Source organism: Platichthys flesus, chromosome 15, assembly GCF_949316205.1.
Source record: "Platichthys flesus chromosome 15, fPlaFle2.1, whole genome shotgun sequence".
NCBI classification, from domain to species: Eukaryota; Metazoa; Chordata; class Actinopteri; order Pleuronectiformes; family Pleuronectidae; genus Platichthys; species Platichthys flesus.
Window position 1 is genome coordinate 11,547,070 of NC_084959.1, and position 21,088 is coordinate 11,568,157.

At 42.0% G+C, this 21,088-nt stretch overlaps 2 protein-coding genes across 2 annotated transcripts; both read left to right on the forward strand.

The window, feature by feature from the left end:
* The first annotated feature begins 656 nt into the window (after window positions 1-656).
* rskrb (ribosomal protein S6 kinase related b) lies at window positions 657-10,132 on the forward strand. The gene is made up of 13 exons (XM_062405436.1): window positions 657-913; window positions 2,247-2,537; window positions 2,627-2,710; window positions 3,026-3,094; window positions 3,707-3,776; window positions 6,155-6,262; window positions 6,527-6,567; window positions 7,474-7,501; window positions 7,773-7,862; window positions 8,011-8,099; window positions 8,378-8,488; window positions 8,580-8,693; window positions 8,833-10,132. The coding sequence occupies exons 1-13, from the start codon at window positions 884-886 to the stop codon at window positions 9,067-9,069; spliced, it is 1,362 nt and encodes a 453-aa protein (XP_062261420.1). The 5' UTR covers window positions 657-883; the 3' UTR covers window positions 9,070-10,132.
* Window positions 10,133-11,142: 1,010 nt separating this feature from the next.
* Window positions 11,143-20,965, forward strand: aldocb (aldolase C, fructose-bisphosphate, b). The gene is made up of 9 exons (XM_062406040.1): window positions 11,143-11,265; window positions 16,553-16,669; window positions 17,626-17,837; window positions 18,250-18,304; window positions 18,389-18,549; window positions 18,710-18,793; window positions 18,904-19,078; window positions 19,679-19,878; window positions 19,986-20,965. The coding sequence occupies exons 2-9, from the start codon at window positions 16,558-16,560 to the stop codon at window positions 20,076-20,078; spliced, it is 1,092 nt and encodes a 363-aa protein (XP_062262024.1). The 5' UTR covers window positions 11,143-11,265; window positions 16,553-16,557; the 3' UTR covers window positions 20,079-20,965.
* The last annotated feature ends 123 nt before the right edge of the window (window positions 20,966-21,088 follow it).

Below are 21,088 nucleotides of genomic sequence, written 5' to 3' on the forward strand. Positions count from 1 at the left end.
TGTCACGTTAGAGTAAGTTTAAAGCCACCATAAGGCAAGACTGTGTCATGTGCACAATTACATACAGCAGTTGCTGGCAATTAAATACTTGAGTCAGAGGCTCCCTCTGACCATGCTAAAAAATATTTAGAAGAATCACACAAGCAAAAATATAATATAGAATATAAAATAACAGCAGCCCATGTCTCGAGATATCGGTAGACCAACAGCTAATTGAGATTTTCCTGCCATTATATTCCACAATAGGTTGCACCTCCCGTAGAAGCTCATCTATCAGCTGCAGGATGCACTGACATGCATGAGATGACTTTACCCATGAAGCTGCCCTGTGGGGTTTCACTTGACATGTTGTGGAAGCAGAAATTATGCATGCCCTGATTTATTTTTAGACCAAAGGGAAGTGAAGATTTGAATCAAGGGGTTGATTGAAGATTCATCCTTATGCACCGCAGCATGAATGATTGTTTTATTGATGCTTTATTTGTTTCCTCTCTGCAAATATATACGACCACGCAAATTATGACAAAAGATAAAAGACACTAGTGCAATTTCACTCCGCAGCTGTGTTCGCAAGAGGAGCAGCAGGGGGCGCTGCACTCCCGCAATTTCATTGGATGGCGGGGATGTGGGCGGATTTGCGCTGACGTTGAACATACCCGGGATTAACTTGTGTGGTTCTGTTATGTCGCCATATCTGTCAGGTTTTGCGCAGGACATCCCGATCACCTGCGGTCTGTCGATAACAGAACGCCTCTTAATGCGTAAAATCCTTAAACTCGTCCGTGTGGTGTGTATGTGAGTGCGTGTGTGGTGCCGTGAGGACGCGCACGACAATGTGAGGAAGCACGAGGAGCGGATCCCGAGCCGATGTCCTGACGGGCTGATGGGGGCCGACGGCAGCAAACACAGGAAGGTGAGTGATTCCTGTTGCCAAGGTGTGACGCACTACAGGGGGTTCCGTGTTTCCATGGCGATGATGATGAGACCTAAAATCTCCAGGTAGTTACCATGGTACCAGACATGGACGGTTCCTTCTGCAGTGTATTGAACATAAAATAGTTTTTTCAGATAAATTCCTTATTTATTATTACACTGGGTATATCCCGCAACAGACCTTTTATTAGTGTTTCAAAGAAGGCTACTTTTATCTCTTTTGTACTTTTGTTATGCTTTTACTTTGAAGATAAGATCACGCTTCCTGTATTGACATGTAAATCGATAGGGAATTGAACCCCTTACTATAAACCAAATTAAATCCTCACACTGGCTCCCTCTGTTCAGTTGTCAGGCGATGTCCCATTGAACAGTCTTTTTTTTCCATCTCAGTGGGTATAGATTGGTCCATGTGTCCCATTTCTTTGGCTCAGATGATAATGACATCCTGCATGGTTGGTTGCTCTGCACATCTTGCACCACAGAGCATCAGATCTGTTGTGGAGGACAGGGCCCAGGGGGAGAGGGCCTGTGTGACTGTGACTGCAGAATGGAGGGTGTTGTTAAATCACAAATGAGAGTAGGAACAGTCAGATTATTCTAAGCTGTTGGTCAATGCGCTCCACCGATTCTGTCCAGGTTGCATAAGTTTTCCTTTTCCCCGTTTGCGACAAAGGTTTAGCACAGTTTGTCTACTGCAGTTCACAGTGTCATTAACAGGCCTGTGGAAATCCTTATATACATAACACAACTTAAATGACTCTGTATGAATTAAATGATTGTCTGTTTAAATGATGAATGACATTTATGTAAGAGTTTTTTCTGTTAGACACACAAGTTTATAATTTTTTATGACACCTTTTAAAACAGCCGGTAGAAAGTGCATTACAAATAAAAACAATAATACAAAATCACTGGAAACAAGAAAAATGATACCAAATCTAAAATAAAATGAAACCAAAGACAACAAATAAAATAATCCAACCTAATTTAGGAATAATGGCCAAACAAATTGATAGAAGAAACATGAGTTATAGCAACAAAAATTGAAACTCCCTGAATACATTTTCTTAAAATACTTAAAAAATACTTTATACGGCCCGATCTGAACCAGCCCCAGTACTGTTAAATAAATAGTCAATTAACACGGCCTAGGGGTTGTCTCCTTAGAAATCACTGTAATAATCATATTCAATCAGAGAGTAACTCCACAGTGCAACTAGTTATTTTTTCTGGTTACACCTGCAGCACCTTTTACAAACCTGTACCACAACGTCTCCTCAGTGCCTCCATCTCCCCTGTCTCCCCTGCAGAGGCCCACTGAGGGGCAGGAGGAAGAGCCCTGCCCATCTGGGTGGCGTGGCTTCCTCTCCAGCATGGGCCTGTCAATCCCAGCAGCCCTATGTCGCCTGGCCCCACCTGGCCTACGCCTGGGCCAGCACCGAATGCTCCAAGGCAAGTCCCCTGACATCCCGGAGCACGTCCTGAGGTTGGCGGGAGTCGGCCCAGACAAGCTGAGAGCGGAGTGGAGCCTGCCGGGGTTCATTAGTATGTTCCTGCCCGAATATCCCCACAGAGCCCTGCCTGGGCAGGAACACTTTCAGGTAAACCCCAGTTCCAACAGAAGATGCCAAAAAGTTGTAAGGCTGGATGTGATTGGATAATACATCCTGTGTGTTTTTCCCTTCACCAGGTGTTGGGTTATATCGCCAAAGGTTCATTTGGACCCATTCTGAAAGTAAAGGACAAGTCCAAACGGAAAACATATGCTGTCAAAGTGAGTCTTCTGTTTCAGTGGGTGATTAAAGCCATTAAAGAACAAGTCAGTTTAATATTTCCTGAGTCGTATACATTTGCACATATAGTAATATACAAGCTTTTTTATAACTTAATATACAATATACAACCTTTGTTGAATATTTTTAAAGACTATGGTATCCTTAAAATTAACCAGATATTCAATGTTGAAAATTTCAATCAAGTCAGGGCTTGTTCATTTAACTAAAAGCATTGACACATACACAAAATCATTAAAGTTCCACCTGAGTCCTGTGTATTCTTATTTCATCTCAGTATTTTTGTCTGTCAACAGGTTATTCCTAAATCAGAGATACTGAGACTCGGGGTCTTAGAGCAGTCAAAAGAAGAAGTCATAATCCAGGTAAACAGGACAGGCCTGGAAAATCATAAAGTATAAAGTTTTTGACCTTAATGTTTGCCTGTGAAAAGATGATTTTGGAGAAAACTATTTGTTCTTAAGAGCTCAAGCAATTAGAGGATTAATTATGTATTACTGCTTTGTAGTAATTTCATTTTTAGATCTGAAATATGCTCAACACTCATCTATTTGGCCAGAGAAGAGAAAACAACACTTCCTCTAAATATTTTTCCATGTCTTCGGTTTTCATGAAGGCTAGATAGTTATATTAGTATGAGGAGAGAAATAAATACTGCCCCCCAACTATCCCTCTGTTTGTAATCAACATTGAATAATTCATCTCATCTAAGGTGTAAAAATTGTTGACAGTCAACCTAAATATCTTTATGCAGATGCTGTATTATTATATATCTCAGATTAATTGGTCTAAGAAAGAGATTGTGTTTGCCCTCTCTTCAAAAGTGATGTATCTATAAAGTTGAATTCTAGTTCAGAGTTCCAGACCATAGTTTTATCTGAGGAAAACTAGTAAGATGAAGAAGAAGAACAGGATTTCTCTTTGATCGAAGGCCAGAAGTGAGATTTTCCAGGTTGACCTTTCACCTTTACCCGCAGCGTCAGGTTCGCCACCCATTTGTCCACGACCTCGAGGACTGCTGGCAGACACAGCGCCACCTCTACATTAGTGAGTCAGCCAGAGAACCAGTGACCCAACCCAACCCAGATCCCACTATCCAAAACCCCTCACTCCAATTTCTTCCACCTCAGCACTGGTAGTCTTATACAGGATCTTCCCACAATCCCACTGCAGCACCTAGAATATATATAAGAGGAATTAAATACAAAGAGCTTCCTGTCAAGTATTTGAATTCTGGGTGTTTTGCTTGAACAGAGATACAGTTGCAATCAGAAATATTCAACCCCCTCACCTCAATAGACATTATAGTGATGTGGAAGTCAGAAGTTGACTTAACTTTGAAGTTCAAATGAAAAATGTAACTCTTTCAACACATGTGCATGTGCAGTATTATTCAACCCCCCAGCTTCAGTACTTTGTGGTGCATCCTCTAGCTTTTATAACTTCTAAAAAAAAAATTCGGTAAGTGCGGACAAGCTTCTTACACCTCTCGATTGGATCTTTGCCCATTTTTCAAGTGCAAAAGCCTCTAGATCAGTGATGTTTGATGGCTTCCATGCTGCAACTGCCTTCTTTAAATCCCACCAAAGATTTTCAATCAAATTTGAATCTGGTGACTGTGAATGCAACTCCAGGACGTTCCAGGATCTTTTTCTCAACCAAGCTTTGGTGGAGTTGGAGATTTTGCTTTGGATCATTGTCTTGCTGGAAAGTCCAATAATCACCAAGGTTCAATTTGTCAACAGAAGGAATCACATTCCTCTTTAAAATGGCCTGGTATTTCTGTGAATCCATGATGCCATGTACACAATAAAGATTGCTAGTTCCTGCCGCAGAAAAACAGCCCAACATCATCTTTGAACAACCTCCATGCTGGACTATGGGGATGGTATTCTTCTGGTCATAAGCCTGTCCTTTCACACGCCAGACATACCGCTGGTCCATACATCCAAACAGTTCCAGTTTGGTTTCATCAGTCCATAGAACTGTCACCCAAAACTCTGTAGGCTTATCCAAATTCCTCCTGGCATATTCTAGTCGACTTTTGATGTTGCTTGTGGTCAAGAGCTGAGTGCGTCTTGGAGCCGGCCATTAAGTCCTTTATTATTCAGTGCACGTCTTATAGTTGCCACTGCAGCACTTGTACCAGCCTTCATCAGGTCATCCTTTAGGTGTATTGTAGTCACACAGGGGTTTATCGGAGTTGTTCTGACTAAGTTGCTGAGGGTCCTTGATGAAACGCTGGGCTTTCTTCCATGGCCAGGCATGTTTGAAGCTGTTCCATCAGTTGTGAACTTCCTTATAATGTTCCCAATTGTGTCTCTTGGAATATAATTTTTTGGGGAATTCTTCTTCTACCCAAGGCCTTTCAGGTGTGATGAAATAATCTCCTCTCTCAGCTTTTGTGTAAGCTCCTTTGTCTTTCCCATGAATGCAACTCACCTTGAATACCTTCATGGGTGGGGTTTATATATGCATCACAGCTGAAGCAAATGAAGGATCGGTATAGAGTTCCCAAAGGCTTAATAATGTTTCAACTCAACTTTAGGACAAAAAAACCTGTCAGACAGCTTTAAAAACAACAATTTTATATATGGGTTGAATAATTGTGACATGGCTATCTTAACAAAATATGCTGCTACACACAAAAACTACATCATGCATTTTCCGTGTTGATTTTCTTTATCACTCAACTCATAAAGAAGGCATCCGAAGCAGAATCTTGATCAAAGAACAAGATTATGTCTACTTTAATTAATAAATCCATAAAATCTTTGGGGGGTTGAATATTTCTGATTGCAACTGTAGAACCTTTACCCCCACAACCCCAATCTCCCACTGCCTGTGTTCCTCGTGGCTGATCTGCCCCTTTTTCTTCTCCCTGAGAGCATTTACCCTTTTTTCAAAATCAGTCACTGACTCAGAAAGTGTGACCCAGTTTGTTTGTTTCCCCACCCCCTGTGAAGAGACTGCGTTAGCCCGCGGACCTGATGTGGAAAAAACTGCTGCAGCTCAACAATAATACGTGTGTCACATTCCAAAGAAAAGACGCCCCTTCTCACTATAATGATGACTCATCACTGAATCACAAATTTCAAGAGTATAAGTATGAAAAAGGAGCATAAACGCAGCAGAGCATTTTGCTGTCTTCTCTTGTCGCAGCACCATTATTCCACATTCACACATATTCACTTCAGCATCCCCAACACACTTGATAGAACACTGAAAAACAGGCGGCAGAAAACCACTGTTATTTGATTTGTAGAGGAAGATTGTTGTTCACTGTCCTCACTTCCAGAGCTCACTCCTTTTTCCTCATTTCTCTTAGTAGTGTGTGTTTTCCACATCCTGCTGACCTTCACTCCCCCTCTGCCCCTCACGTCACACGACACAGGCATGTCATAACGCTGTTTCTCCTCCTGCAGTGTGCGACTACTGTAGCACGGGAGACCTGTACACCTACTGGCAGATGATTGGTCAGTTCACAGAGGACACTGTACGAGTGTTTGCTGCGGAGTTGGGATGTGCACTAGGTGAGTACGCTCAAAGGACTATTACAGAAAGGTTCAACCTACTTACTGTTTTATACACCTCACCTTTCCCCTCAAATAAGATCTAGATCTGACTTATCCAAGTGAATGTTTTAATTAATTTGTAAGGTATTACAAATGAGATGAGCTCTCTTAGGACTTTCCACAGCACCAAGATGGGGCCAGTGTTTTTTTAAATGCACGCCACAGGGATAGATTTGAAGGATGGTGACTAAGTTGTATATTTTGGGTTCCTCTCTTTTACAGGCTTTCTGCACGACTTTGGGATCATTCACAGAGATGTGAAGGTAAGACAGGGATCAAAATGACAAAGAAAAGTTTATTCAGATTAAAGGTACAAAATGAAAATAAATAAATGTTTATAACATTAGTTCTCTTACGTAAGAAGTTATAAAGGCAGTTTTATTCCTGTTGTGTCAAACTGCTGATTCATCCTACATGATAGTATGAGACACAAACATACATAACATGTTTTTAAATCCCATTATCACCGATACAATACCCAGTAAAAGCAGCGAGGAGTTTTGCTCATACCTCCGCCAAGGCCAGAGAGTCCCCTTATGAAACCACATTTTAATCCAGGTTATTATATGGATCTGACCCAAATTTCACACACATTCATAAATATCAGTCCCCTTAACATGCCAGATTTGTTTTAACATCAAGATCCATAAATTACTTTCTGACAAATCAAAAACACCCTACCCGCAACGTCAAAGGAAATCAAACCAAAGAGTCTCTGACTCATACCACATCCTTCCTAGGGAAGTAATAACATTATGTCGAAATATCCGCATATAGTCTCAGGTAAAAAGTTTATGTCCTAGATAACTTGTTCACCATAAAGCCTCCTCCACTTTAGCTGCCCCACTTACATGTGACTGACTCAGCAGTGTCCATGTTGCAAAAATCTATTTTTTGATGAAACTATTTTCCATGATTCCAAAACGTATAACTTATGATTAGACATGAATAACTTGTTCTATTAAAATTTCAAACTGTGTGTGTGTGTGTGTGTGTGTGTGTGTGTGTGTGTGTGTGTGTGTGTGTGTGTGTGTAGGATAAAAAATCACTGGCAACTTAATAATGACAGAAGGAAATCCAAGGCTCAGGAGAAGCAGTTATAGGCCATTTATGACATTTTTATAAAATACAGATGGTGTCTAATTCAGTCTGCTTGCTATTTTTTGTAGATGGAGAATATACTGCTGACAGACAACGGTGAGTAAAAAGCCTGTTCCCAGCAGAGAGCAGCACAGCGCTGCACACAGACACAGAACATCCTGACTGTGCAGCTGTCAGTAATACAGATTAATGCAAACAGTACATCTGTTGTCACTGAGAGGGAACAGCCTGTATCCAATCACAAACACTGAGCACAACAGATTATGATGGGAACATCTAATGTTTCTGCATCAGTTGTATTTGGAATCTGTATCCAGGGTCTCATGTCACATGATCATATTGATGTAGAGAAAATGGTCTGTTCCAGGACACCTCCGCTTAGCTGACTTTGGTTTGTCCCGTCGCCTGGAGAGAGGAGGACGGGCCTTTACAATCTGTGGAACAATCCAATACATGGGTGAGAAATGTGTCTCTTGGGCTGATTCCTGACCGAGCTGCAGTCACTGGGACAAATTAGTGCATTTTAAAACACCAAGAAGTGAATTATTCATGGTACAAATAAACATCACATGCAGTGTTTCCAATGTGCTCTGTCTGTTCTGCAGCCCCAGAGGTGCTGAGTGGTGGACCCTATAACCACTCAGCTGATTGGTGGTCGCTGGGCATTCTGCTTTTCTCATTGGTAACTGGGAAGGTGAGCTCTTGTTGCCAGTAGGCTCACGATGTCTTGCATAATAATGTGATATTACACACAGTTAACACTGCCAGTGAAATAGCTGAGCTTGGATTTTGCTTTTGATGTAGTTGATGCTTGTTTCATGATGTAATTTTACACATATTTGAGACCGTACCTGACATTTTAATTTTTAATTTTATTAGGTTGATATTTTATCTTTGTTGTTATTCCTTGTCTTTAAATGTCTGTAAAAGAAAACAACATTTCTTCTTCATGTTTCCCTCGACTCTCCACAGTTTCCTGTGCCTGCAGAAATAGACCACTGCAGTATGCTGAGGAAAGTGCGGGGTTTCCCCTATGAAATGCCCATGAGCTTCAGCTCCCCATTTGCCTTGCTAATAACCGAGGTAATTTCTCAAAGTGTAATACTTGTACCAGGATCTAGGTGTTTGTCTTCTTTGATGTAAGATCGTGGTCATCACCTTTATGTCCATCCAGCTTTTGTGCAAGACTCCCGCCCGCCGCCTCAGGACCATCGACCGTTTCAAACGACAAACCTTCTTCTACGGATCAACCTTCGACCTCGCTCTGCTGCAGCGCCAGCCCGTAGAGGTAACTGATGAATGTCTGGATGAGTAGTCTTAGTTGTTATGCCCTTGCAAAACTTCAAGATCAGGAGTCAGGCAGTTGAAGTGATGTTCAATGTGCAAACAAAGTGAAGTGACTTTTCTCCTCATCGTCATTGTTCCAGGTGATTCTGGAGCTGAGAGAGAGGCCAGACCGAGCCGCCAAAGCTCGACGAGGCCTCACTTTGTCTCTGCAGCCACTTAAAGGCTTCGACTATGACTTCCTGCTCAGCCCACCAGCCACACCGGACACTCAGCTGGACACCGACACACAAACTCACGCGGTTGCACCTCTACCCGGCCCGGCACTCCCACTGAAACCCACTCAGGAAAATGTCCCACACAGAGAAGTGTTTGTGTGATGGACTGTGACTTTACAGTTTGATTATTCACTTCACTAAAGATAAAGGCCAACAACAGTGTACTTCTGCACACTTCTTACTCAACCTGACACACTGGTGTGGTGCGCCTTGTAAAATGTCTCATTTAGTAAAAGCCAAAATAGCTGATTACAATTTTATTGTATCTATGGTTTTAAAAGGAAAAGATTCAGTTTAGTAAAAACAGTACATCCCCATTTGTATCGGCAAGTTGTCTTTTTTTTGTGCTGTACTGAACAAAATTTTTTACTTGTTTGCCTTTCTCCAACGAGCACCTTTTCACGCCTACAGTGTTTGCTCAACAAATGTGCAAGAAAGATTGCACTTCCATCTTCTTTTAGTTTTTACAGCTTTTTGGTCACGGTCGCCCTGTTAGGACATAATGTACGACTGCTCTCAAGTTCACTCCACAATGCACAACACGGCTTTTCTTTATTTAAAAAAAGGGAACAAAATTAGGTAGTTATGAATAAACCTGTCCTCTATGCGTTCTTCACACTGCGATACAACCTTTTCATAAACTTGACGTTTTTACTGCCTAAACTCTATCGCAGCAGAAATGTCGCTCCTCCTCTTCTGTACTTTGTAAAAAATCGACTACTTTATCATTTACAACGTGTCTCAGGGGAGCACTTACTGGTTTTCTCAAGTCAGCCTTGACTCTGACTCCACGATGTCTGATGCAGACCTGAGCTGGGACTATAACGGTTGAATGAACAACTTAAACAATTGTTTACCTTCAATGAACATTTTGAAATATACAGGGCTTTTTCTATTGTCCATTATGAACCGTAGCCAGTAACCTTCATGCACTTACCTGATCATCAGATTATGTAACTGTTCTGTAAAGCATGCCCTGATGTGTACCCAGAAGGCCTCACAGTGATCCCGAGCTCGCTTTTAATGTCACGAAGATCCTTATCTGTAAATTCCTCTTTACAAAGTTTATATGAATATTTTGGATGCTATTTGATGTTATATGTTATGTTACGATGTATTTTTGTAATTACCATGTAGCACAGATGAAATATTAAACTCTTAATATACAGTGATTTTCTGGTTTTGTCTGCATTTAATAAGCTCTGAGAATTAAACATTTTAGAAGCACTCATAGTTTTTAACATATTAGTGATATATTGAAAATCATCATTCCTACACTTATAAATCCATTTGTACAAGGAATCCAACTTTAAATATCATTCAATCATTGACATTTGCATAGGTTTGTAATGCACCTAAGTATACTTTAAACTATTCATTTGATCAGTGAATTCTCTCCAGGTAGCCCAGCTTCCTCCACAGTCCAAACATATACATCTTAGGTTAGTTGGAGACTCTAAATTGTTCGTAGTTGTGAATGTGAGTATGAATGGTGGTTTGACTCTGTAGCGTGGCCCTGTGAATCACAAGTTGTGATACACTGGCGATCTGTTCATGGTGTATCCCACCTCTCGTCCATTGTCAGCTGAGATTGACTCCATCCCCCTATCACAATCAAAGGATAAGCAGTATAAATATTGGATGTATGAATGAGAAGGAATTTTCTTTGATTTCTCTGAGAGAGTAGGTGTACAAGTTGGTCCCAGTAAGGATACAGACACACACTAGAAGTAGGTAACTGTTGTGACAAGAAATTATTTAACAGTCATTATCATATAGGGTACTGAAGACATAGGAAATTAAGCCAGGTTTATAAATATATCATAATAATAATAGTTGTTGTTATATCATAGTGAAATAATGGATGGATGAGCACAGAAAGACTTATTCCTAACCCTAACCCTGATTTAGAATAGAAACTTTGTAAAAGACACAATTTGTTTCTTACAAACATGAGTCACAATACTACGAACATAATTCAGTTTTAAATCCTAGACGTTGTTACATTAAAAATCCGCACAGATGCTGCAGATGTGATGTTTCATTCAGTGTCACGTCATTGAAAACTTGCAGAATCATGCTGCATGCACACGCCAGGAAGACGAGACCCTTCCCCTGCGCATGCGCATCGGCTGTTCTTGCGTCGCCTCGTCACGATGACGCAGTTACGTCCGCCCCGCCCTGGTCTCGAGCACTTTAAATGAGTCACGTTGCGCTGCTGCAGTGAAACAGGAGATTGTCCCTCATCCGCCGAGCAGCACTCACCTGATCTCTTCACAGCCCGACAGCCATCAGCAGGTAACACACACACACAGACACACACAGATACACACACACTTTCTCCTCATCCCTTATCTATCCTCCTACAAAGATTATAACAATATGGACGAGGAGGATGAGGAGGAGGAAGAGGATGCTCCGCTCAACCCAATCCTAACTTTACCCTCCTCTCTCGTCGCTCATGTACGTGGTGGTACATTTAGTACCCGCGACAGTAAACGACGTCGTGTACTTTATTTTTTGACGCAAAACTATTACGACTCTTCCTCCTTTTCCACGTATCTGTTTAAAGTGGCGCGTTTTGGGCACATTATCGAAATACGCAACCGGAAGAGCACCACCACCAAAAAAAAAAAGAGGATGACCTTCAAGGGCGAGCCTGTTGCGTCAGTTCGGCCTGCGCCCTTCCGACAAAACCTCCAGTTTTACACGATTTAATAAGATGTGAGGCTAAAATAGATTATGTTCATTAACATGGTGAGTGGTGTGATGGGGAGGGGGGTGAGGAGGGGGATCTGTCTGTGTGTATCTGAGCCGAGGCACGTACACCCTCCTCCTCCTCCTCCTCTGCTGTGATGGGAGGGAGGCGGGTGTACGTGCAGCAGTTCGTGTAGAGTGACACATCTGTGTAGTTGCAGCACATCCCGGTATATTTCCACAAGCAGACTTATCCTAGAAAGACTGTCAGTGTTTGCTGTAGAGCTGAAATGATTTGACAACCTATTTGACAACCTGAATAGTATGGTGAAGAGATCATTGGAAACCTAAATAGGAGTATGTTTTATACTCTAAGAAGAGTATTACAATCAATCTTTAGGCAGGAGGTAATGAATATTTACAAACATTTTGATTGACTGTTAATCAATCATGATCATCTAATCCATAACTACCTAATTACATAAAGGATATGCAAATTTGTATAAACGAATATAAAAACTAAAATGGCACTCAGGAGAGTTCACAGCTCCCCTTATGAAATAACATTTAAATTTACCAGAAGATTACAATTTTTATTTGGATCGGCACCAGATTACACACACTCACACATCATTTTTTTAAATCAAGACAAATAAATGATTCTCCGAGAAATCTGTGAAAATCACTCAATGTTAAAGATTATTAAAAAATAAGTATATTCCTGTACTGTATATAAATATTATAAATGAAGCATCACATATGCATATGGACTGTTTGTACAGAAAGTACTAAATGACTGCATCGCAGTACTAACTGCATCGCAGCTCTGACGTGATGTCTCAGAGAGCTGCATTGGAAACAGTGCTCCTGGAAGCGCTGCAGCACCAAGGCCTGAAGATACAAATAGTCCAAACACAGGGACGTGCAACACTCTCAAGGCCAGCCGCCCGTCTGGTAACAAAAAACGGTGCACAGCATGCAAGGCTTTCACTTTTGACTATCGTGTTGCTGCTGTGGGAGCCATTTTACCTCCTCAAAGCTCTAGCAGCCTATAATGTAGAGAAGAGAAAAAAAGAAGGTCTGGAAACGGGTGATGATACAGACATGGCAGCAGAAACGTGATCCCATTTTCCTTTCAAACGCCCCCATCCTCTCCCTACATCCATATGACTATAATAACTACTACACTATATACTATATAAAGAGATTAACCACGCTGAGTCCCTGCCTGCATCCTTACCAGTACTACATATTATAGTATGCAAGCTTCAAACACCTTGCAGTTCAATGCTTGCAGCAATGCTTCAAGAAATTAACTGCAGCAGGATTTCTAGACACGCAGTATATTTGTGATCTCTTTACGGCATCCTTGGTTGGTAAGTGGACTGACAAGTAGACAGAAGCAGTAGGTACACTAGCTGGAGTTTGTTTCAGACAGGGAACATATGTATCTATTCTCCTCTTGTCTTAACCAGTGTCCAAATAAACCTTAAATTGAATTGTTGTTAAAATGTGAATTTACATATAAAGATCGTGATGCCAGTTCTAAGTGGTACCGCATGACGCCACAGGAGGGAGTTGGGCATTACATCCTGATGTCGCAGTGCAGAAATGGCGTCTTGTGGTGGTCGACCACTGTGCAACAGGCTGAAGTGAAAATCCCAGATAAAGACAATAAATAGTGATCTTCTCAGCTTTCTAACTATTATATCTCGTGGACATTTACTATTATAGCTCTCACTATTTTTATTTGTTTAATTAAAGACGCCTGACATTGTGTTGTGTATGTCAAAGCAGTTCTTTATCAATTAGTGCAGTGATGCTCTTCGTCCCAAAATAGCTCCTCCACACTGTATGAAAAGTGGAAGATAAACCTCGTCACCAGTGTTGCTGCGTGACCACAGCCACTTCAAATAATGTCAAAGTGACTTTTTTGTTGCAGGCTGCATTTCTCTTGATAGGGGGGAGATTATTTTCATGCCCTTGGAACAAATACAAACATGCATTCTCTCATCAGAGATCAAGAGGTTACCAGAATATGGTTGAAGGTTGTGAAACTTGAATCTCACTATATAATAGCATAAAGCTAAAGTTATTGATTGACACCAAGGATCTGTATACCCACAACTGCATTTAATCAACTTAAGCAGCGTGGAGTGACCAATCTCAAGGGCATACACGGAAATCTATGAGGCCTGTTGCTAGGAAATTAAGTCTCGGGCAGAATACTCTAACCCTTAATCAGCAGCTTATCAGACAGTATCTCTAAAGGAGAAGAACTCTCGCTTCACTTGACTGAATCCTTCATGTTGTTCCCACGTTCAAATTAAGTTCTGCTTGATAGTGTTGCATTCCTCTGGTTGTCTTACCTCTGGTGCTCGATCCTGAAGCAGGTCTATTGCTGAGTACGCAACATAAACTGGAGTCCTTCATATAGATTTTTGGAGATCATTTCATTGAGACACATAAGGAGAGTGAAAGATAGAATAAACTAAATTAATGGATATTCAGCAAATGATGCTTGGTTGTCCCCATCCAAATCTCTTTGAGAAGATGCAGTTGCAGTAATCAGGTTGTAGACTTGCTGCGATGAGGCTGATGCTGTCACTGCTTCCTCTTTGTTAGATTTGTTAGATCATTTAGATTTTCAGAAATCTAAATAGCTGAATTTTTTTACATTGTTGGTTTTGTCATCATGTTTGGCTTTTTAAACCACTGGATATAATTGCAGACCAAATGGCAGAATAGTTAATAAGTAGAGCGGTGGATACTGTGTGTATGTGTAAGGATTTTTTACACATTGTGTTCATCAGTGATTTGTCACCAAACCGGCTGCAGGCGGATCACATGTCAGAGGAAAGTCACTCTGTCCTTCAAGGTCCCTTTTCACGCTCTCAGGTGATTAACAAACTTACCCACATATGGCCTCATTGTGTCTTTCAGCATGCTTTCATTTGGCAAAAAAAAAAAAAGGCTCACATCTTTTGAAACTTTTCACTCAACATTGCGTACATCTTAGACTTGATATTGCAAAGTTTACAACGTTTTCTCAACACAAACCCAACCACACTGTGCCAAGAGTCAGTGAAACTGTGTTGACGAAGCATGCCGGAACTCACAGAAGATAGCAGGTATTTGCTAGTGTGAGTTTTGTCGGGCTAATAGTGGAGCAGGAACATGCCTGCACTCTTCACTATCACGTTTAAACACTTTGCTTTATTCAATGAAGTAGTTTGTCTGCAGTTAATACTCCAGCTCTAGCTCTTCCCCCTCAGGAGACGAGTTGTACCCTGCAGGTCGGGACGCCTCCTTTTCACCTGCATGTAGAATCTAACTATCAACAGCGAGCAGCGTTTGACGTTTGTTTTGCGGTAACCACTCACTGTTTTCATTGACTGTCTTTGTGTGTGTGCATGTGCTCCAAAGGTTGTTATCTCATCTATCTTAAGCTGAGGATTAACATAGAGGATACCGGGAATGTCGGTCAGCGTCCAAACCAGCCTTCGTTGGGGATTTAAACGGTCACAAGAGTTTATAATTTAAAAGTGTGTAAAGAATAGAATAGAGGTGGGCTCGCGGTTAAGACTCCATAACGTCCTGCTAAGCCTAATTATAACCTTCGCCATGGGGGTCATGTTTTCTTTGCTGCTAGTCTGTAAGCAGGCCCGCAAATACTACTGAGCCGATTTTATTGGAACTTAATGGAGGAGTGCAATATGGGCCAATGAAGAAGCCAACAACTTTTGGAGCGTCTTCTAAGTGACGGGAACAAAAACCTTCAGTTTCTAACTTTGTTCTAGCATTGTGAGGAAGGGCATTAGACTTTGTGAAGGGATGCGCTCTATATTGACTGTGGTCAAACAACCCGGCTGCGTGGGGCTAATCCATGCAAGCCTCAGTAAAGGTGTCACCTCCACCCATCAAACAGAGTCGTCTATAACTGATCCAGTATTGTGCACATACTCGGCAGCATACAGTGTGGTTGGGAGTTGGGATCGCCTTGGCAACTGGTGTAGTCGACCAGAAAGATAAGTCACAACTTGTTCCCTGGCACAGTGTGCATTAGTGGGAGTGGTGCGTTTAAGGGATGGGTGAAAATGGGAATTTTGAAATCCCTTGTGTTCATCGTGTATGCATCTCTTTGTAGTCAGGAAGCAGAAGCAGCATTCTTCAGTGAGGAGGTGCAAGTGTGCTATAAAGCTAATGAAAAGATTTAAAAGGCATGTGTACGTGCATTGCATATAAAGGGGTCTAATGTCATTTGTGGGGAAATGGGAGAGGGCACCGTGTTGCTGAGGAGAGAGAAACTGGCCTCTGTGCATCCAGTCCTGCAGCCATAATGAGGACTGGCAGCAGGGTACACAGGAGCCGTGTTACGTAATCGCTCCCTCTCTGTCTTCTGCGGATCAGAGGGGGCGGGGTGGGGTTATGCAACTGCTTATTTACGACAGAGTGGAGAAGGGAATAGGGAACAAAATAATCCGGTTTGAGGCCTTGTCGTGTGCACGTTGGCACGTCGTGACAGCGTGGCGGCTGCTGCCACCAAACGGATCCTGTGTGACTGAGACCTGACGGTGCATCAAAGAGACATTGACTTCAACACAGTCATATTCAACATAGGATGATGAAAATGCAAATGAGGAAGCTTTATGTGACTATTCCTATCTGGCTCTTATTTTTTTCTTCGGCTCAAAGTCACTGGTATCACTCGCACGTTTTGTCCTTTCCGCCCATCCCCCCTGCCCTCAGAGGAGCTCAGTCCTGCAGTGAGGTGGCCATGTTGGGGGACAACAGAGGGACATGAAATGAGGCCTGCGCTGGGCAGTCGTCCAAACCAACACACCGTGAAACAATGCAACCTCTCACTCTCTTCCTCTTCCTCTTTCAGCCACCATGACTCACCAGTACCCCGCACTGACTCCTGAGCAGAAGAAGGAACTGCAGGACATCGCTCTGAGGATAGTCGCTCCAGGAAAAGGCATCCTCGCAGCCGATGAGTCCACCGGTAGGTGCAAGAGAGTCTGTGGTTGCAAAAATGTATAGGTTTTCTTTTCTTTTCAAGAGCTGGGATCCCCAGTTGCTTCAGGGGTGCTTCATAATCCCAATTTTATATAACTGAATGAAATATTTGTTACATCAACATTGGATTGTACAAAATGTTCATCTTTTTTAAACCTGGTACAGTATATACTTAAACTCCCCATGATAATGTGCCACCAAACCTTCTACTCATCATTAACAGAGCAAGATACATGGTTTAGCTTTGATTTACAGCATCACTATAAAACTGTGGATAATTAATACCCTTATCCACCCTTTCACATAGATTTTCATCTGAACAAATCTGGACACGTTTTAAGTGATCAAGATCGGTTTATATAGTATTTTATGATAACATTACATTACATATTGAAAAATATTTTTACAAAGCCCAAGGTCATCTGGGAATGGCTTCAGCTGCCCAGCGACCCTTGAATGATAAACAAGACAGATATTTATGGAGCCCCTAAAGTCCAGACAGGTGATTTTTTTTTAATCTTATTGATATTAATTTGGTCCAATAAGATGAATATCGTGTTCACACTAAATATAAACATGTTTGCATCAGATAATGACCTTGTTGGAACAAGTTAATATTTATGCAGCAAACGATTCCTGCTGATGATGTCTCTGTACAATAGCCGCAAGAAATTTGTGATATTCTAAGTTGAAAACAAAACTTGATTAGCTGAGTTCTCTTCATCCTGGTGGCTGGGTGTATATGAAGTTATTATATAATATAATAATGCATATTACATTAAAACCTGTCTGGACTTAGGGGCTCCGTAGCTATTGGATAGATGAATAATAAAAACTGCAGGCAGTGTAAAACTGCAACATTAACTCTTCAGTGACTGTATATCACACACGAATGACCTCTGTCTTCATTTGAACATGCATGAATCATTGTACCATTTACAGGCAGCATGACCAAACGTTTCAACCCCATCGGGGTTGAGAACACAGAGGAGAACAGGCGCCGCTACCGCCAGCTGCTCTTCACAGCAGACCAACGCATGGACAACTGCATCGGAGGGGTCATCTTCTTCCATGAAACCCTCTACCAGAACACAGACGACGGCACATGCTTCGCCAAGCTCATCCAGGACCGCGGCATGGTTGTCGGAATCAAGGTAAAGTTGGCTAGGGTCGTTGGTCTCACAGTCCAAACCTCACCTTCTCTTTGTTATTTGGTGGCTGTTTGCTTGGGCTCTTAACGTACCCACATCCACTGGCTTGATGTTATACTGCAGCCTAGGATTTAAGTTAAGCTGGCAGAAAGACAGTGGTCTTGTGTTTGACAGGTAAAACGAAAAAGGCTCTGTATATGAAACACAGAATCACTGTCAGCATGTTTAGACACACACAGACCCAAAGGAGAAGATCAGGTTTTGAGGACAGGATGTGTCAAAGAGCTTTCAGGTCCTATTTGCAGTAGGATGTAGAAATATTTTTTGAAGAAAAGATTGATGCAGTTGAGAATTTGGTGTAATTTCACCTGTACACAATGTCATTTTATATTAATGACTGTGTCTGTCTTTACAGGTGGACAAAGGTGTCGTGCCCCTTGCTGGAACAAATGGAGAAACCACCACTCAGGGTAGGAACCTTTAGAGAAACTCAGTTTAATAATGTCATTAAACCTTCTGCTGCTGTGTTTCTGACGGAACGGCTCTGTGTACAGGTCTGGACGGGCTGTCTGAGCGCTGTGCGCAGTACAAGAAGGACGGCGCTGACTTTGCCAAGTGGCGCTGTGTGCTGAAGATCAGCGACACCACGCCGTCTGAGCTGGCCATCCTTGAGAACGCTAACGTACTGGCACGATATGCTAGCATCTGCCAGCAGGTTGGTGTGACCAAGCATTTCAGTCAGTTGACTTACAGATATATTCCCATAGGTTTTTCAAAAGCATTCCCCAATCCCAGTTCAAAATTGGAAGTGTATCTATGTAGAAACTGTCAAATAAGTATAAAACATTAAAGATATTCTTAATAATGTCTCCTAGAATGGTATCGTTCCTATTGTGGAGCCTGAGATCCTTCCTGACGGAGACCATGACCTGAAGCGTTGCCAGTATGTCACTGAGAAGGTAATTTAAAGAGGAATATATATGAAAAATGTCTGTGTCCTCATTTGACTACATGTTTGCTGCTACAGTCTTTTTAACAATCAGTATTTATATCTGTATTCTGCTGTTAGGTTCTAGCTGCTGTGTACAAGTCTCTGTCAGACCACCATGTGTACCTGGAGGGCACACTGCTGAAACCCAACATGGTCACAGCCGGACACTCCTGCCCCACCAAGTACAGCAGCGAGGAAATCGCCATGGCTACTGTCACCGCCCTGCGCCGCACTGTGCCTCCAGCAGTCACAGGTCAGAGACAGATTGATGTTTTAAAGATGTATAATAAACTAGGGCGTAATTTAAAGGGGGAATGAGGTTGTAGCCCCCCCCAAATAATCGCCCTTTCACAGTTAATGATAAATTGTTTGTTTTCTCAATTCAATTTATTTGTAGCATGGGAAGAGAATCACTTGTTTTTTTACCCCAATTTTATTGCAGCTACTTTAGGTACTAGCTAGTTGGTATTATCTGGCAAGTATGATGTTTAAATAAGTATATGTAGCCTATATAACACAGTATATCAAGCGATTGGTCACAGAGGTACACTCTTGATATTAAAATTGGGAAAACATTTTTATAATAAACTGGCAAATCAGTTTATTATAAAGCCGGAAAATACATAAGAAATGATTATGATATTATTAGTTATTCATTTATCCATGAAATAAAGCATCAGCATATATGCGTGCATATTTTTGCAAATTATATTCTGTATTTATTGTTTTATATTGTCACATTAATTAATTGTTCATCCCATGCTCAGAAAAAGAGAGTAACAGATTAACATTTTCTTAAATCCGGTTCGAACAGGTCGATAATGTTCGTATTTCTTTGTGTCTGTCTTTTCAGGAGTGACCTTCTTGTCAGGCGGCCAGTCTGAAGAGGAGGCCAGCGTGAACCTTAACGCCATCAACACCTGTCCGCTCGCCAAGCCCTGGGCCCTGACTTTCTCCTTCGGACGCGCCCTGCAGGCCTCCGCCCTCAATGCATGGAAAGGAGAGCTGAGCAACGAGAAGGCCGCCACCGAGGAATACCTCAAACGCGCTGAGGTCAGACAAAACAATGAATGCACCCCACACTCAGTCACATCCACTTAAACTTCCATCGTGCATTATTCTTTTTTTCACTTTTCTTGTCTCTTCTCTGTCTTCTTCAGGCGAACAGTCAGGCTGCGCTCGGCAAGTACGAGTCTTCTGGAGCTGGTGGAGCAGCGGCAAAGTCTCTCTACGTGGTTAATCACGCCTATTAAACATCGATCGTCCACATACTACTGTGGACTAGTTACAGTCTATACCTGCTCTGCTATTTCCCCTCACGCCTCCATAAATCACAGGCCTGCGCTGTCTACTGTACTTTAGAGTTGTCAGAGTTATTAAAATTATTAGGAATGTGTGTTAAAAAACATAATGTGAACCAAGAATACTAAAAGTTTGAGATTTATGAGGAGAGGATAACTGTTTTTAATTTCTTGTCTGTACCCGTTAAATCGGGCTCAGAGACAGGAAGTTAGACTATTCAAAATCTTATTAGAGGATCAGATAATCAGTCAGTATTCAGTTCCTGCCTCCTCTGAACTGCAGCTGTCTCCACATCTTGTGCTTTCCCACTTCATCCCCTGCTCAAGACAAATCTTGAACCACTCCAGAGCAGGACAGATCAGCTTGTGTGTTGTCGCTTGTGTCTGAACAAAGTGCCGGCTTCAAATCCTCAAAATGCCACCCTAACACTCTCCCCAACACTGGGACCAAACGATCATTAGCAGCATCAGCACTATCCGGTGAGAGACGTAACAAAAGCCAGCATGGAGTCATGTCCTACCAATTTGATCTTTCGAGCGACTGTGGGGTGCTTGTTGTACTTTCAGACAGATGTAGCTCCAGCAGAGGTCAGTAGAGGCCCACGTTAACAACATTACACACCAGGATGCGTCTGTATGATTCAGCCTAACCTATCTGTTCTCACACTCCCAATCCCAACTAACGTCTGCTCATGTCAATTCTAAGTATAACTTTAGCTTTAAATCACATACAGTACTCAATGTATTCAGTTGTGTGTGGGTGTCGATATTTTGTGATGCTTGTGTGTCATCCCCCCTCCTCCCCTCTTCCTTATTCCCCTCAACCATTCCCACGAGAAGAACATGTGGTTTCTTTTGACGTACGTATGATGTGGACCAACTCGTGGGGTCGGTGGCGGGGGAAGGGTTCACTGCTGTGTTGGAAATCTGTGATGTTTGTGATGTTAATATTGTTCTTGAAG

What these genes read in the sequence shown, in the direction of transcription:
- aldocb (XM_062406040.1), top strand. Translation starts at nt 16,558, where the DNA reads ATGACTCACCAGTACCCCGCACTGACTCCTGAGCAGAAGAAGGAACTG. An exon ending in CGCAGCCGATGAGTCCACCG is followed by an intron (nt 16,670 to 17,625) that starts GTAGGTGCAAGA and finishes TACCATTTACAG; the next exon opens with GCAGCATGACCAAACGTTTC. An exon ending in TGTGCCTCCAGCAGTCACAG is followed by an intron (nt 19,079 to 19,678) that starts GTCAGAGACAGA and finishes CTGTCTTTTCAG; the next exon opens with GAGTGACCTTCTTGTCAGGC.
- rskrb (XM_062405436.1), top strand. Translation starts at nt 884, where the DNA reads ATGGGGGCCGACGGCAGCAAACACAGGAAG. An exon ending in ACAGCGCCACCTCTACATTA is followed by an intron (nt 3,777 to 6,154) that starts GTGAGTCAGCCA and finishes CTCCTCCTGCAG; the next exon opens with TGTGCGACTACTGTAGCACG. An exon ending in TCATTCACAGAGATGTGAAG is followed by an intron (nt 6,568 to 7,473) that starts GTAAGACAGGGA and finishes TATTTTTTGTAG; the next exon opens with ATGGAGAATATACTGCTGAC.